Raw genomic sequence first — 15,663 nt, 5'->3', positions numbered from 1 at the left:
AAAAACCTAGGGGGCAGCTGGGTAGTTCAGTGGATTGAGAGCCAGGCCTAGAGATGGGAGGTCCTAGGTTCAAATCTGACCTCAGACACTTCCCAGCTGTGTGACCCTAAGCAAGTCACTTGACCCCCACTGCCTACTCTTACCATTTTCTGCCTTGGAGCCAATATACAGTATCGACTCCAAGACAGAAGGTAAGGGTTTAAAAAACAACAACAACAAAAAACCTAAAGAATTGTAAACTATTAATAAATATGTGAGAGATTATTCCAAAAAAAAAAAAAAAAAAAAAGCCACAAAAGGAAGAGCTTTTCTAGTGGAAGAGAAAATAGAGAAGTGCTGGACAATATTTGAATCTCTCATCAAAACTGGTTCAAAGCAAGAATAAAATATAAACAAACTCAGTTGGGTATAGACATATATCTTAACCAATAGGGAAACAGGAGGAGAAAGAATAAGAGAAAGGGTGGGGAGGATGTTAAAAATAAAGGTCGAATCAAGGAAGAAGTGGTCAAAAGCAAAACAGACTTTTGAGGTGGGGCAGGATAAAAAGAGAAAAGGATAAACAGAAGAAAAGAGGGTGGGGGGAAATACTATTAGGAATGATAACTATCAATGTGAATGGGATGAGTTCATTGTTTCTGTATGTAATGGAAAAAAAATTTTAACTGATTTAAAATTTTAAAAATAAATGGGAGGAAATAGCAGAATGAATTAGAAACCAGAATTCAACAATATTCTGTTTACAAGAGATACAACTGAAACAGAAAGTTAAAATAGAGAGCTAGAGCAAAATCTATTATGCTCCAGCTGAAGTTAAAAAGTCTAGGGTAGCAATCATGATCTCAGATCAAGCAAAAGCAAAAGGGGACCTAATTAAAAGAGATAATCAAGGAAACTACATATTGCTAAAAGGAACCATTGACAATTAATCAAAAACTTCACAGCAAATTTCTCTGATAGAGGTCTCATTTCTCAAATATGTAGAGAACTCAGTCAAATTTATAAAAATAAGACCCATTTTTCAAATGATAAATGGGCAATGAAAATGAACAGTTTTCAGAAAACAAAATCAAAACTATCTAAAGTCATATGAAAAAATGCTCTAAATCAGTAATAATTAGAAAAATACAAATTAAAACAACTCTAAGGTACCCTCTCACACATCAAAATGACAAATTCTGGAGAGGATGAGGGAAAATAAGCACATTAATAAATTATAGTTGTGAACTAGCCCAATCATTCTAGACAATGATTTGGAACTAGGCTCAAAGGACTATAAAACTATACATACATCTTTGATCTATCAATACTATTACTAGGTCTCATTCTTTCTTATAAGTCCCTCAGAAATGTTTTGGATCATTGCATTACTGCTAGTAGAGAAATACATTACAATCAATTGTGCCACAGTGTATCCATCTCTGTGTATACGGTTCTGGTAAGCATGTGGATTTTTTAAGTGTCTTTATTGAAACACTCACAAAAAACAATTTTAAAAAAGGTCAAAAGTTAGTGGATATTTTTATGTTAATCATTGTAATCACTTTTAGGATACAGATTAAGCCTATGAGTACACTGGTATATGGACCAAGGTAAGGAAATTCCCACTACCAGTGCAGGACAGTATTTTTTCCTATAATTTATAGGCTGTTTATGTGTGGAGTAATGAATGGTTTTGATTTGCCCAGAATCACACAAACATGTCTAAAGAGGAACTTGAATACCATGTCTTCCTGGCTCCAAAGCTCACTCTCTATTTACTCTGCCACACTGCTTTTCATAATTTTTACTGCTTTTTATGTGCTTTCTTTGGTGGAGTTATTTCATTCCATACTTTATTTGAAATTGTGTATTATTATTATTACTGTTACATTTTGTTTGCAAAACTAGTTTTATACAATCACATTCCAGTCAGACATGACTTAAGAGCTCTTCTCTAAGCTCTACCTGCTATCTCCTGCCTCTAGAGATTGGAGTAGTCCCCTGATGGCGAACCTATGACACACGTGTGAGCACTGACAGGCGTAGCCATTTTCGATGACATGCAGCCACATGCAGAGAAGTCTGGGGCCGCGTGCCGAGGATGAAACATTTGCTGTAGTGAAGTGTAGACACTCTGTGCCAGAAGTCTGTAGGCCAAAACAATAGAACTCGGGCACAGAGCATCTAGTTCTGGGACTTCCAGGCCATTAGGGAATCTTTGACCTCACTTCCAGTCAGCAGAGCAGGGAGTAGCAGAATGCTGTGGGGGACGCATCTCTGGGGGTCCTGTGATCGCCACTGCTGGCAACCACATAACCACAGCAACCATCATCCAATCTACTGTTCTGGGGTGTTACGGATTTCTAATTGACCATCATTACTGAGATAAGTGAGGGGAAGACTAGGAGAAGTGAGGGCCTGTGCTATGGCTGCCTTTTCCTGCCATTAGAAATAGTGGCAGCCATCTTAATTTACATAAGGAGCGCCATCTTGCAGCATAGTGCAGACACTATTACTGTTGTGCATCCTTATTAACCCCTATTTCTGCTTATTAACCCTGCCCTTTCCTAAAAGACAGTTAGACGTGCCATCTTGTGATCAGCTAGGCTAGTTAATCCCTAATTACTTACAGGGCTAATAGGCTATCTATAATTCTATTTTCTGTCACTGCCCTCCCTGATGGAGAACCCAAAAAATAAAAAACCAAGGTTAAGTAAAGGAAGTGGTAGTAGCAGTAGCCGACCCTTTCAAGAGACATGGACTGAGATGTATGGCATTATAGGAAAAAACGGCAGATCATTTTGTATTCTATGTACTGAAATGGTAGTAAGCAGAATGTAGAATATAAACAGACATTTGAAACTAATCAGGGGGCAGCTGGGTGGCTCAGTGGATTGAGAGCCAGGCCTAGAGACAGGAGGTCCTAGGTTCAAATCTGGCCTCAGACACTTCCCAGCTGTGTGATTGACCCCCATTGCCTACCCTTACCACTCTTCTGCCTTGGAGCCAATACACAGTATTGACTCCAAGATGGAAGCTAAAAGTTTAAAAAAGAAAGAAAGAAAAAAAGAAAGAAACTAATCATTCCTAGTTCTTGAAAAAAAAAAAAGTGAGGATGAAAGGAAGGAATATATTTCCATGCAGCTATACTTTTATAAAGGCCAATATAATTCCATCCTTAAATTTGTAAAAGGCTCTACAAATTTAACATCTGCAAGTTTGAGCATCACTTACTCCATAGCTCAGCATGGGAAAATACTCAGTGAGGGAGAATTTATTAAAGAAACTCTCCTAAGATGTGCATCAGTTCTATTTCACAATATGCAGAATAAAAATGCAATTATTAAGAGAATACCTGAGTAACCACTCAGTAGAAATATCATAAAAAACCGAATAATGAGACTGAACACAAACGTACAACATCAATTAAAGAGAGACATAAGTAATTGTAAATATTTTTCAATCTCTCTTAATGAAACTACTGATGTCACATCACGTTCGCAGTTGGCCATTATTGGGCAATATTCTGGTGTTCTCAAAATGAGAGAAGTGTTGATAAAGTTAGTATCAGTGCCAATAAGTACATCAGGAAGCAAAATATGTAAGATTGTTATACAAACATTCTGTGACCTAAGCATTGATATCTCTAAAGTTGTGTCAGTGACAGCAGATGGGGCACCAAACATGGTAGGGAAAAAAAGTTGGATTTGTCAAATTGTTTACAGAAGCTATTGGATATCAGATTTTTTTCATTGTATTATCCATCAGGAGGCTTTATGTGCCAAGGCAGGATTCAAGGACTTAAATGACTTAATGTCATTTGTTACAAAAATAGTTAATTTGATACCTGCTCACTCCCTTCACCAGTGAGAATTTTCTGCACTTTTACTGAAGGTTGATTCCACCTACAGTGGACTGCCAATGTACAATAATGTAAGATGGCTGAGCCAAGGCAAAGTTCTTGAGCACTTTGTGGAGTGCTTTGAAGAAATTAAGGTATTTCTTGAGGATAAGGATCTGAGAAACTTTCCTCAGCTCAATGATGATAAATGGGTCAACATCCTGATGTTTTTTTTACAGATCTCTCTGTTCATATTAGTGAACTGAATTTAAAGTTACAAGGTACATTATGTTTGGACACATAAAAGCTTTTGAAAGCAAACTTAAAATTTTCAAGCGAGATGTAGAAACTAAAACATAAGTATTTTCCTTGAGTAACAAAGTATTTTGAGAAGACCAGTGCAGCTGTACAAAATGAAATAGAACCCTTGCATATAAAGTACCAGCATGTTTTAGACTCATTACTTGACCAGTTCAGTGATAGATTTAATCAATTTAGAAGCCTAGAACAGACCATGAAAATAATTAAATATCCTGATGTATTAATCTATAGCAGTTTGGAATTAAATGGTTTCCAATGGATGCAAATTGATGATTTGGAGATGCAACTTGCAGAATTTCAAGACAACATCTGGGCTCAGGTATTTGTCGACTTAAGGTCAAAGCTTGAGAATCTAGAAAAGTGCCGCTTGGAGAATCAAGAGGAGTGCCACTATGAACAGGAAATTTGGAGTGCCTGAACTGATTACCAGACACTTTTAGTACCCTGAAAAATAAAGCAATGGCTTTACTCACAATTTTTCCCTCTATGTACTTTTGTGAGACCTTATTCTCAGCGTTAAATAATATCAAAACTAACAAAGGAAACAGATTGACAGATGAAGCTAGTAGCACTTGTTTGGGCTTGAAGTGTACAAAATACCAACCTTCAATTGAAGATTTAGCGGGTAAATGAATTTTCATTAGCCAATGAAATTCAGCAACAATCACTAATAGGCAGGTTAGTTAAATAATTCCCCCTCCCCCTCACTTATCTTAGTTCGCAGCACCCCATACAAATTAAATAATATCAAGACCAACAAAAGAAACTGGCTGACAGATGAACAAAGAAGTCACTAAGCAGGTAAGTTAAATAATTAGTTTTTGGTTTATTAAATACAGTTATATATTACAATTATACATTTTTGTTATTTAAACTATAAATATTGTGAAATTATGGTTTTCTCAAAGTGACACACTACCCGAGTTATGCTCAATTTTTTGGCAAATTTTGACACATCAAGTTCAAAAGGTTGCCCATCACTGGGGTAGTCTATCTCCCAAACCTTCCTTCATTTAAAGCCTGTCCAAAATCTTCTTTTCCTTCAAGATCCAGCTGAGGTGCTGCCTCTTCCCTAATCCTCTTGATTGTAAGCTCTTTCCATCTACATTTGCCTTGAGTTCTTTATATCTTAATTCTGTACTCATCATACCACACCCTGCATAGTAGTTATTTGTGTAAACAACCCTCTTTATAAGCTTCCTGAGGTCAAAGATTGTGTCTTTACTTTCATAGCATAAGGGTCTAATCAATAAAAGAATGTATTATGATCCTGCTATGTGTCAGGTACTAGAGATTCTAGATGCTCAAGATACTAACACAAAAATGATGCAGTATAGAGAGCCAGCTCTATATACCAGGAGTTTTTGAGTGGCCTAAGGTGGCATCAGATGTTAAGGATGAAACAGACTGAGAATAACAGCTAATGGTTAGCTCTGAATTACTCCAAATTGCCATGGAGTCACAAGTTTAATATATACAGATTTCAAGACTCATTTCACACAAAGAACACAAAGAAGCTTCGCAGTTGCACAGAAATTACAAATTAGGTCATGTCAAAGTACAAAGGAGCCTCAGTGGCTTCAAGGTAAAGATAAGCCCGGAATAGAACAAGGTCCAAGGCTGAATTTTAGCCGCCTTATCAGGAAGCTAATTCTGGGAATAGTTACAGATATCCTTATGAATTGAATCTTATACTTTCTCAGGAGGAAAGCACCTGCTTGGATGAAGTCTTGTCTAACTTTGTCTAGTTCTGACCTTGGCTGTCTAGAAACAGTTTCAGAGACCAGGCAGCTTAATTTTCTGCTTTTCTGTCTTGGAGAGGAATTGTTAACTTCTTAACTGCTGGTTTGCTAAGAACTTAAAGTTTTCCAATAAGACTATAATGCTTTCCGATAAGAAAAGGTGTGGATCATAAAAGGAGTCAAGATTTCTATCTTAGATAACCCATTCTGTTTGTGTCTTGACAGGCAGTGCAGAAAAATCATACACAGTTTTACTTGCCAATGATTTTATAATGGGATCCAGATAAAATATCTATTACAGACTCTATTTCTCTCAATGACTTCCAATTATAAAATGAGCCTCTGGGAGGAGTCAAATTGGATTAACCAACCTGCTGGTACCACAGCTTTTCAGGGCTTAGGTTACCAGGACCAAACACAAAGGCTGCCTCAGCCTGAATTGGTCACGTAGAGAATCCAGAAAACAGGCCCTATCCACGACCCTATTTCTCCAATTGGCCTTCCACACATTCACCTTTTTCTTTTAAAATGAATGGCACTTGGGTTTTTAATAAAACTTTTATTAATGAAAGGAGCTATAGAAAGTGGTCACAGGTTTTTTGGATATGTCATCCGTTCTATGACCTGATTTTCAGGTCACAGCCCTCAACTGTAGAAATTTTGCAAACTACTGCTGGTTCTGATGAGATCCATAGATTATGCTAACCTACCATATTTCTCTCTATTGCTCTCAACAATGCAGTCCCTTTCCTCAAGAACCATCACCAGGGGAAGTAGTATGTTCACAGATGAGTAAATATAGGTTATATACAAATTAACTACATAGTGATTCAGAGTGGTACTAACAAATGGGGGAATCAGAAAAGGTTTCTTGAGGGAGAGGATTTCAAGGATGGAGCACAATCTGTGCAATGACAGCAAAAGGAAATGGGATTCGATGTATGGAGAACTGCTGAAACATTTAGTGTAACAGGAAAAGAAACATGTAGTCAGCCTAGAAAGACAGGCAAGAACCATATTATGACAGGCTTTAAAATGCCAAATACATAAAGGACTTTGTATCTCTCACTAATGAAGCTCCTTGAGGAAAAGAATGGTATGGTCAATAGAGATACAGAGGATTGAGTGGCCAAAGGAAGACCTGGATTCAAAGAAATCAGATTACTGAAGTAATCTTGGCAAGTAGTGAAGAGGGTCTCATTACATCGTAAATTCTTTGAGGTCAGGGAGTGAACTTTACCTCTTTTTGTATCTCTAAATATAAAAAGCACAGTGCCTAGACTACAGTAGGTGCACAGTAAATGTTTGTTGAATGAAAGAATATGTGCTCACTGTACATCCTGGGATCCCAATTTTATCAATAGGGCAATGTACCTTAAATAACTTCAGTTAAGCTAAGAATGAGCTTCTAAATGAATGAGAGCAATTAGAATAGCCTTGATCAATAACAATAGATTAAAATATAAATCTAGAAATCCTAGTAGGATTCTAATCAATAAAACAGACAAAGGAGCAAGAGCATGAGAGAAGCTCAGTGGAAACAGGAGACCAGAATAAACATAACTAGACTAAGAGATCTGGAGCAGCCTAGTCAGGGGTACAAGTTCATCCTAAATGGGAAGCAGGAACTTGGATATAGCTGAGAGATCCTGCTTGCTTATTTAGCTGGAAATCAGTGAAAGTATGTAGATAGAATTAGCGGCAGAAAAAATACAGCAGGTCCTCCCTCTGTATTCAGAAGATGAGGTTCTAAAGTTGCCCTAATGGACCAATAGCAAAAGCCAGGGAAGCCAGGAGGTATAGATAAGAAGGGAGAGCATTCCAGATAAGGCAGTGAAAAGGCCTGGAGTTCATAGATGGAATGGCATATATAAATTCCTTTGAAAGTCAAAAAAAGAAGAATCAACCCAGGCAGGCTAAGAACAGACTAGACTTTGGAGACTAAATAGAACCCAGACAAGCAGACAAACATACCGACACAGACACACACACACTTTTCTGATAGTCTGATTTATTTTCTGATAACACGTTGAGTTATTATAACCTCACTAATCTTTACATTTGTATTAAGGTAGTTATTATTGTTCTCAAGAAGATTAGCTTGAGTCTATTATGTATAAGTAATAGTAGGGGATAGAACTTCAGAAGGAGACCCAATTCTTATGGAGTAGAAAGAAAAATAAACTGAATTATAGCATTTAATGTTAAGCATAACTCAGAGGTGACAATAACTTTCTAAAGAAAATCAGCATTATAATATAAGAAGCACATGTCTCAGAGAAGATGAACACTTTTTAAAAAACCAATGTTCCAAGAACCATGAATTTTTTAAGCTGAAGGACTATCATCTAATCAAACTCCATTTTACACAGTAGGCTCTTAAAAATATTAGCTTAGTGGATTAATATTAGAGACAAAGACAGAAGTCCAGAAAGTTCCAGTGTCTTAAAATGTTCTTCTTTTAAAAGGCAAGAACCAGGAAACCAACTGCAACAAAATCAATGTTTGATTTTGTGTGTGTGTGTGTGTGTGTGTGTGTGTGTGTGTCTGTGTCTGTGTCTGTGTCTGTGTGTTTAATGCCTCCCAATTTTACTTCTGTATGAATAGACACAGGTTAGGTAAGTAATTTGGCCTAAGGTCATATGAAAAGTCAAAAACGAAAGCAGAGTCACTTATTCCCATCTTACAAAATGGAGATGAAAGAATAATTTAATTCTGTAACTAAATTGGGGTCTAGACAAATTGAATAACAAATTACCATGTTGTAAATTAAGTTACATTAAATTCAAATTGTACTCGTCTGGAGTTTATATTATGTGGTTTAGTGCTTTCAGTCCTGTAATTCTCTTCTTTCTGTACCAGTTGATTAACAAATTATAAATGTTTTTATAGACATAAAATGCTAAAAGAATTGTAAACCATTTTTAAAGCCAATTTTCTTTGTTGGATCTTAAAACAACCCTCCAGACTAACCTATTCTACAATTTCTAACAAACTTATCACATGTACTCCTTTTAATTGTTTAAAATTTTCTAAATTAAGTTTAGGGTTAGAATTTAGAGTTAGAGTTAGAGTTGGGTTACATACAGGTTCTTGTCAAATAGCTACCAAGTACAGTAATGACTTCAAAAACAGGAAGGGAAGGAACAAGCTGAGAATATAGTACTTGATGAAAATGATAAAAGTATTCCAAGACAGAGTAGGAGAAGCACTCAGAAATATGAAAAGAAATTCATAAGAAAGAATAAAATACATGTAAAACCACTTGGCTGTACAAGATAAGCACACTGTTGTAAATAGTAACTGAATAATCAGTAAAAAACAATATCAGGAATGGTTGTTAGAATCAGCTGCAACAAAATAATATAGCAATTTCTTGTCTAGTCAAAAAATGGAAAAGAATGGGAAGAAAATGACCTCATTCTCCATTTCTGCCCATTAAAACCTTGAAGCTCAAATTAAATGTCATCTCTTCCAGAATACTTTCCCTGATTCCCTCTCAGTAATTACTTTTCCCCTCCTTTAATTGCTATGGTATTCTGCTTGTTTTTCTCAAGCACTGCTTTGTATTTTAATTATTTATTAATGCTGTTCCTTAGAAAATTGTAAGATCCATGAGATCAAGTACCATATTATCTAAGTTGTCTTACCAAGGAGAATGCATAAGTCATAAGAAACCCAAACACAGAAAACCTCAAGAAAACTTCAGAAGACAATAAAGAGCCCAGAGACTGACTGGAGCAAATAGCTTGTATGGGATTATAGTGTATAGAAAATAAGATTAGCTCATGATTTGTTTGGTACATGGACAACTTCCACTGATATAGATCAAAACTTTTGTGGGAAGTTATAAAATTTATCACCTACACACAAATGAAAATGGAGATATTGTGAAATACTGGAAAAAGCAATGGATATAGTGTCAGAATTCAAATCCTGCCTCTGCCACCTACTTCCTATATGACTTTGAGAAATTTCCTTCACGGGGCCTCAGTTTCATTATTTAAAAAATAAGAGAGTGAGACACAATAATCTCTAAAGCCCATTTCAATTCTAAATCTATGATCCTATGTGATCCATCCTATCCAAAGGTTCCCAAATCTTTATTTTCAGTCCAAATTCCACAACTTTAACAGTAAGCTTTCTAAATAGTTTTCCTAACCATATAAGCCAGGGATGGGCAAACTTTTAAAGAGGGGGCCAAAGGAAAGGAAATGCTCATCTGTCAGTCTGTTTCTAGGCAACTCTTTAGAAGTTTCATTGTTTTGTATCCTACTCCTTGTATTAGTCAGATCAGGAATAATGTCTCACGGCCAGATAGAACATTTCAGGGGGCCGCATCTAGCCTGCAAGCCATAGTTTGTCCATCACTGATATAAGCTATTCCCTCTATAACTTTTCATATCCATTATTTGATGTGTGATTTTGAGCATTTACCTGTTTATTTACTGTATAAATTAAAATTCCCAGAGTGCTAGTTCTGGGAAAAGGCACATAACAAATTTTCAGAACTGATTCCAGGTTTAGGCACAATGTCAATGATATAATGGTACTTACAAAAGCTTTTACAGAAATCAAGAAAGGGAACAACTCCAGGTATACCTTCTGAGTCATTTCTGTCTACACATCAGGCAACCCCCATCTAACTACTTGATTAAATTATTTTTGGCATTTCAAGATAAGATGGAGTCATTTTTAATATAGTGATACCACCCTCTTGATCTTAGGATCTTAATCTATTTTCTGTTGGTACCATAGAAGAATTCCCTTTCTGGTTTGATGGTACTGACCTCTCAAGGCTCAAATGAGTTAAGAGTTTTTCTGAAATTAGGAACTGCCATTCTAGTAAAGCAACATCTTGACTTTTAGGAGCAGATGGCAAACGATACCTCACTCAGCTCTTTAATATCATTCCAAAAACACAGCTATCCCTTCTGTACTATGACTGAGGGTGGTACATTTCAAACAGGAAGAAGAAATGAGCAGGTCAAAAGAGAACATGGTGACTTGGTGACTTTGAAAATAGCAAAAGATGAAAGGATGATTCTGGTCAAACAAAGTAAGTAACATCATGCAGAATGGCTCTGCGTAAAGATGGAATTCATCATGGAGCTCTGCATGACCACCAAATATTTTGTTTCTATATAGTGGCCAGGAAAATACAAAAGAACACTGACATGTCACCAGGGCTATAGTGTTCACATTATCAATGGTCAGTCAGCTAGATCAATCCAACTAAGAGGTTCAAAGAAATTAAATGCCTTCAAAAAAGGACATAAAAAGATCATCCTTTTCCTTTGAGAGAAATGTTTATCTATGATTTTTATTATATATTGAAGATAATATGGTATTCTGAAAACAAATGCATGTTGCAACTAGATGCAAACCATAAAGCTTTATTACAAATGCTAATTGTTGTTATTACTGCTATCATCATTATTTTTTTTAAAACCCTTACCTTCCATCTTGGAGTCAATACTATGTATATGCTCCAAGGCAGAAGGGTGGTAAGGGCTAGGAATTGGGGGGGGGGTCAAGCGACTTGCCCAAGGTCACACAGCTGAGAAGTGTCTGAGGTCAGATTTGAACCTAGGACCTCCCATCTTTTGGCCTGGCTCTCAATCCACTGAGCCACCCAGCTGCCCCTCTCCCCATCATCATTATTAAATGATCCCTCAGGATTTTTCTAGTGCTCATATTCTGAGATTCTAGAACATCATCCCTTCAGTAGAGTGAGGAGCAGAAGAAAAGTGGGTTCATGAATTCCGAGAAAACTTGATGATGCGAACAGATTAAAGGTGCACTGAGCTGAGCTCTCCTCCAATAAGAATTCTCCCATAGAAAAGGACATGTACAAAAATATTTATAGCCATGCTCTTTGTGGTAGCAAAAAACTGGAAAAGGAGGGTATGCCCTTCAATTGGGGAATGGCTGAACAAATTGTGGTATATGCTGGTGATGGAATACTATTGTGCTCAAAGGAATAATAAACTGGAGGAATTCCATGTGAACAGGAAAGACCTCCAGGAACTGATGCAGAGAGAAAGGAGCAGAGCCAGAAGAACATTGTACACAGAGACCAATACACTGTGGTAAAATCGAATGTAATGGACTTCTGTACTAGCAGCAATGCAATGACCCAGGACAATTCTGAGGGATTTAGGGAAAAGAACGCCACCCACATTCAGAAGAAGAACTGCAGGAGTGGAAACACAGAAGAAAAAGCAACTACTTGAACACATGGGTTGATGAGGACATGATTTGGGATGTAAACTCTAAAGGAGCACCCTTAGTACAACTCTCAATAATATGGAAATAGGTCTTGATTGATGACACAGGAAGAAACAATGGAAATGCGCAGTGACTACAGGGCGGGGAGGAGGGGGAGAGTAAGAACATGAATCATTTAACCATGGAAAAAAATTTTTTTATTAGATTTGAATAAAAAAAAGAATTCTCCCATACACGGTTCAAAGGAATAACTTCATTTACTGAACTCAGAAAGTCAGTCTCCAAAAATGACTAAGATACTCCTCAGACAGGAAATAGGAATTTTAAGGAAACCCAAAAAGGAGCAAAACAAAAATAGGCAGAGAGGCATCCTTTTTAGTCATTCAAAGAAGCTAATTGTCTACCAGATCGGTCCATATAGAAATGAGTCTCACCTTGGCCCCCTACATAGCTCCTGTCAATCAATCAATAATCTGCCCTTGGAATGGTAGGAATGATTAAAGGCAAAAGGACAAGGGGATAGCAGAAGATGAGATGAATAGATAATGTCATGGTAGCAACAAACATGAGCTTGGACAGTCTTAGGGAGATAGTGGAGGATAGAAGGGTCTGGTATGCTGTGGTCCATGAAGTCACATAGAGTTGGAAACCCCAGAGTGACTGAACAACAACCTTGAAATGGTGACCGAGCACAGTCAAGAAAAGCTGATTTTTTTTTCATTGTGCCTGAGCTTCTGAATTAATCCAACATTTTTACTTATCCTGGGCCCTTCATCTGGCTAATGCAAATTCTATCTACTTTCATCCCTTTTCTAATTGCTTACATCAATTTTATATTCTTTTAGACCGTGTTTCACTGTGTCCTTAGTTGAATACATTCTTCAGGCTCTCTAAGAAGGAAATTGCAAGCAGGTTCGATTACTGAAAGTTTATCAAAATATTTTTGAAAAAAAAAAAAGTCAAACAATTCAATTCAACAACCAGGAACATTTATTAAGCATCTAATATGGGCAGGCAACTCAGGATACAAAAATAGATATACTACTGATTTTATTCTCAAGATATTTCTAATCTAACAGTAACTTAATAGCAAGATAGCAAGAGAGACTAGGATAAATGCAATGTACTTGCATAAATTGCTATGAAACATTTAAAGAGAAATTGGTCACTTCTCCTAAGGGTCAGGAAGTCAGGTAAAGAAATACCTGACTAAAGAAAAAAAAGAATTTTTTTCATGGAAAAGCAGAGAAGTGGTTTGGGGGATAGAGAGTCAGGCCTGGAAACAGGAGGTCCTGGGTTCAAATGTGTCCTCAGACATTTCCTGTATGAATCTGGGCAGTTGTAACCCCAATTATCTAGTCCTTACTGTTCTTTTCCCTTGAAACTAATACTTGGTTATTGATTCTAAGACAAAAGTACGGGGTTTAAAAAAAATCTTCATGGAGTACATAGCACTCCCTCAAAGAAAAGGGAGAGATTTAAAGAAATGAAGATTGTGGAGAGGGGGGGGAATTCATTCCTGACATGGAGGACAAGTATATAAGGAAAGACAAGAAGATGGCAGAAAGAGTATAAAAAAATAAAGAATAATACGGTTTGAATAGACATAAAATATACAAAGAAGAGTATTACAACAGAAGGCTAGAAAAGTTTTTGGAGCCAAATTGTGCAAATCTTAAACAACAAGCCTTGGAAACAACATGTTTTTGTAGTAGCCAAAGCTATGCTCATTCATAAGACGAACTGAACTTTTAAACATGACAAGAGACCCAACTAAACAGAGTCATCTGAAGAACAACACTTAAGTCCTTTGTTTCACTTATAAAGCCCTCCATACCCAGGCCCTTCCTATGTTTCCAGGCTTCTTACACCATATATCCCTGTTCCACATATTCTTCAATCCAATAACACTAGCCTCTTTGCTATTCCCCAAACAAGACACTTCATCTCCCAATTCCAAGTATTTGGCTGTCCCCAAAAACTAACTTTCTTCCTCTTCACCTTTGTCTTCTTCACTGGCTTCCTTCAAAGCTAAAGTCTTATCCACTGCAAGAAACCTTTCCCCATCCTCCTTAATCTTACTGCCTTCACTCTGAAAGTGGTCCTTTACCATATCAAGGTTCATCTTATGCCCATGATTCCACTCTTTCTGGTAGCTAGTCTTGCCCCTTCAGTTATTTTCTTTCTCTTCTTTAATTTCTCTCTATCTACTTCTAGGCATCCTTTCCAAGTTACCTACAAACACACTGATGTTTCCTCCACCCCTCCCTATAAAAAATGTGTGTGTATAAAATTCTTCACTTTATCTAAACATTTCCTCAAAGTATTATGCCATATCATACCTTTTTTCTTTGCCAAACACCTAGAAAGTTCTCTATATTTGTTGTTTTCGCTTTCTCACCACACATTCACTTCTCAACTCCTTGATTTCCATCAAGTACTTACTAATCTATTACGTGTAATATCTTTCCCAATACCAAGAGAATGAAGGCTTCAGGAAGACAGAGATGTTTTAGGTTTTTAAGTGTGTATCTACAACAATTAGCACAGTACCTTCCACATATTAAGCATTAATAAATGTTTGTTAAATCAAGTTAAATTTGCAAATGGCATGATCATATGCCAAAAAAATGAGCAATAAAATTTTGGGATGACTTTTTTTAGCATGTAAAGGATACAACACAAAAACTATTTGCATTCTCATATGCCACTAATAAAAAAATTTATAGAGAAATATGTATAATAATTAAATTAAACTATTTATATCTATTAACTTTCCATGACAAACACAAGCTATTTATAAAAATGTAATTTCAAAATAGTTTTGACAAAAGCAAAGGAATAATTGAAAAATGAAGACTTTTACATATGGCTAAGAAAATGCAATACAGTAAAAATATCAATAGTTCCAAAATAGTTTATATATTTGATACAATAACAATCAAAATATCAAGGGAGTATAGGCATAGAACTCTAAAAATTATACCAAGATTTATGTGGGGAAAGAAGAGGCATAGATCTCAAGGTAGAATTATGAGGCTCTTACCCAGTGAGACTTTAAAACATACTATAAAATGGTAATTCTCACAATTACATGGTCCTGGGCAGGCAAGAAAGTGAGAAAATAAATCAATGGAAAATAATAAAGATTACAGAAAAAGCATCAAATATATATAAAATAATATTTGATCAGTTCACAGATATTAAACATTGGGGAAAAGAATCATCATTCAATAAAATAAAATGGATAGTGGTATGGCAGTAATGAGTTTAGCTCCAAAGCTCAACAATATGTACTTCAAAGAAATCCCAATGGGTCCAATGAATTAAACATAAAGAAAACCATTAAAAAGTTAAAAGAAAGAGAAATAACATTCATCTCAAATGTGAAAAATGGAATTTTTATCTATATAACAAATGGAAGAAACTGTTAGGAACAAAATATCAATAGTCATAGATTTAGTGCTAGAAGAAACCTCAAAGTGCACCTAGTTCAACTCCCTCTTTTTTTTAAAGAAGAGGAACTGAGGCCTAAGGAAGTTAAAT

General features: G+C 36.2%; 1 protein-coding gene across 1 annotated transcript in view; it reads right to left on the bottom strand.

Moving 5' to 3' along the window:
* The window catches only part of UNC13B (unc-13 homolog B), a 269,311-nt gene extending 255,069 nt beyond the window's left edge, over nt 1-14,242 (bottom strand). The window contains exon 1 of the mRNA XM_044678148.1: nt 14,104-14,242. Coding sequence (XP_044534083.1) covers nt 14,104-14,242 — 139 coding nt within the window. The remainder of the gene's footprint in view (nt 1-14,103) is intronic.
* Between the last annotated feature and the right edge of the window lie 1,421 nt (nt 14,243-15,663).

Source organism: Gracilinanus agilis, chromosome 1, assembly GCF_016433145.1.
Source record: "Gracilinanus agilis isolate LMUSP501 chromosome 1, AgileGrace, whole genome shotgun sequence".
Taxonomy (NCBI): Eukaryota; Metazoa; Chordata; class Mammalia; order Didelphimorphia; family Didelphidae; genus Gracilinanus; species Gracilinanus agilis.
Note: the sequence above shows the minus strand (reverse complement) of the source record. Positions and strands in the feature narration are given on the sequence as shown.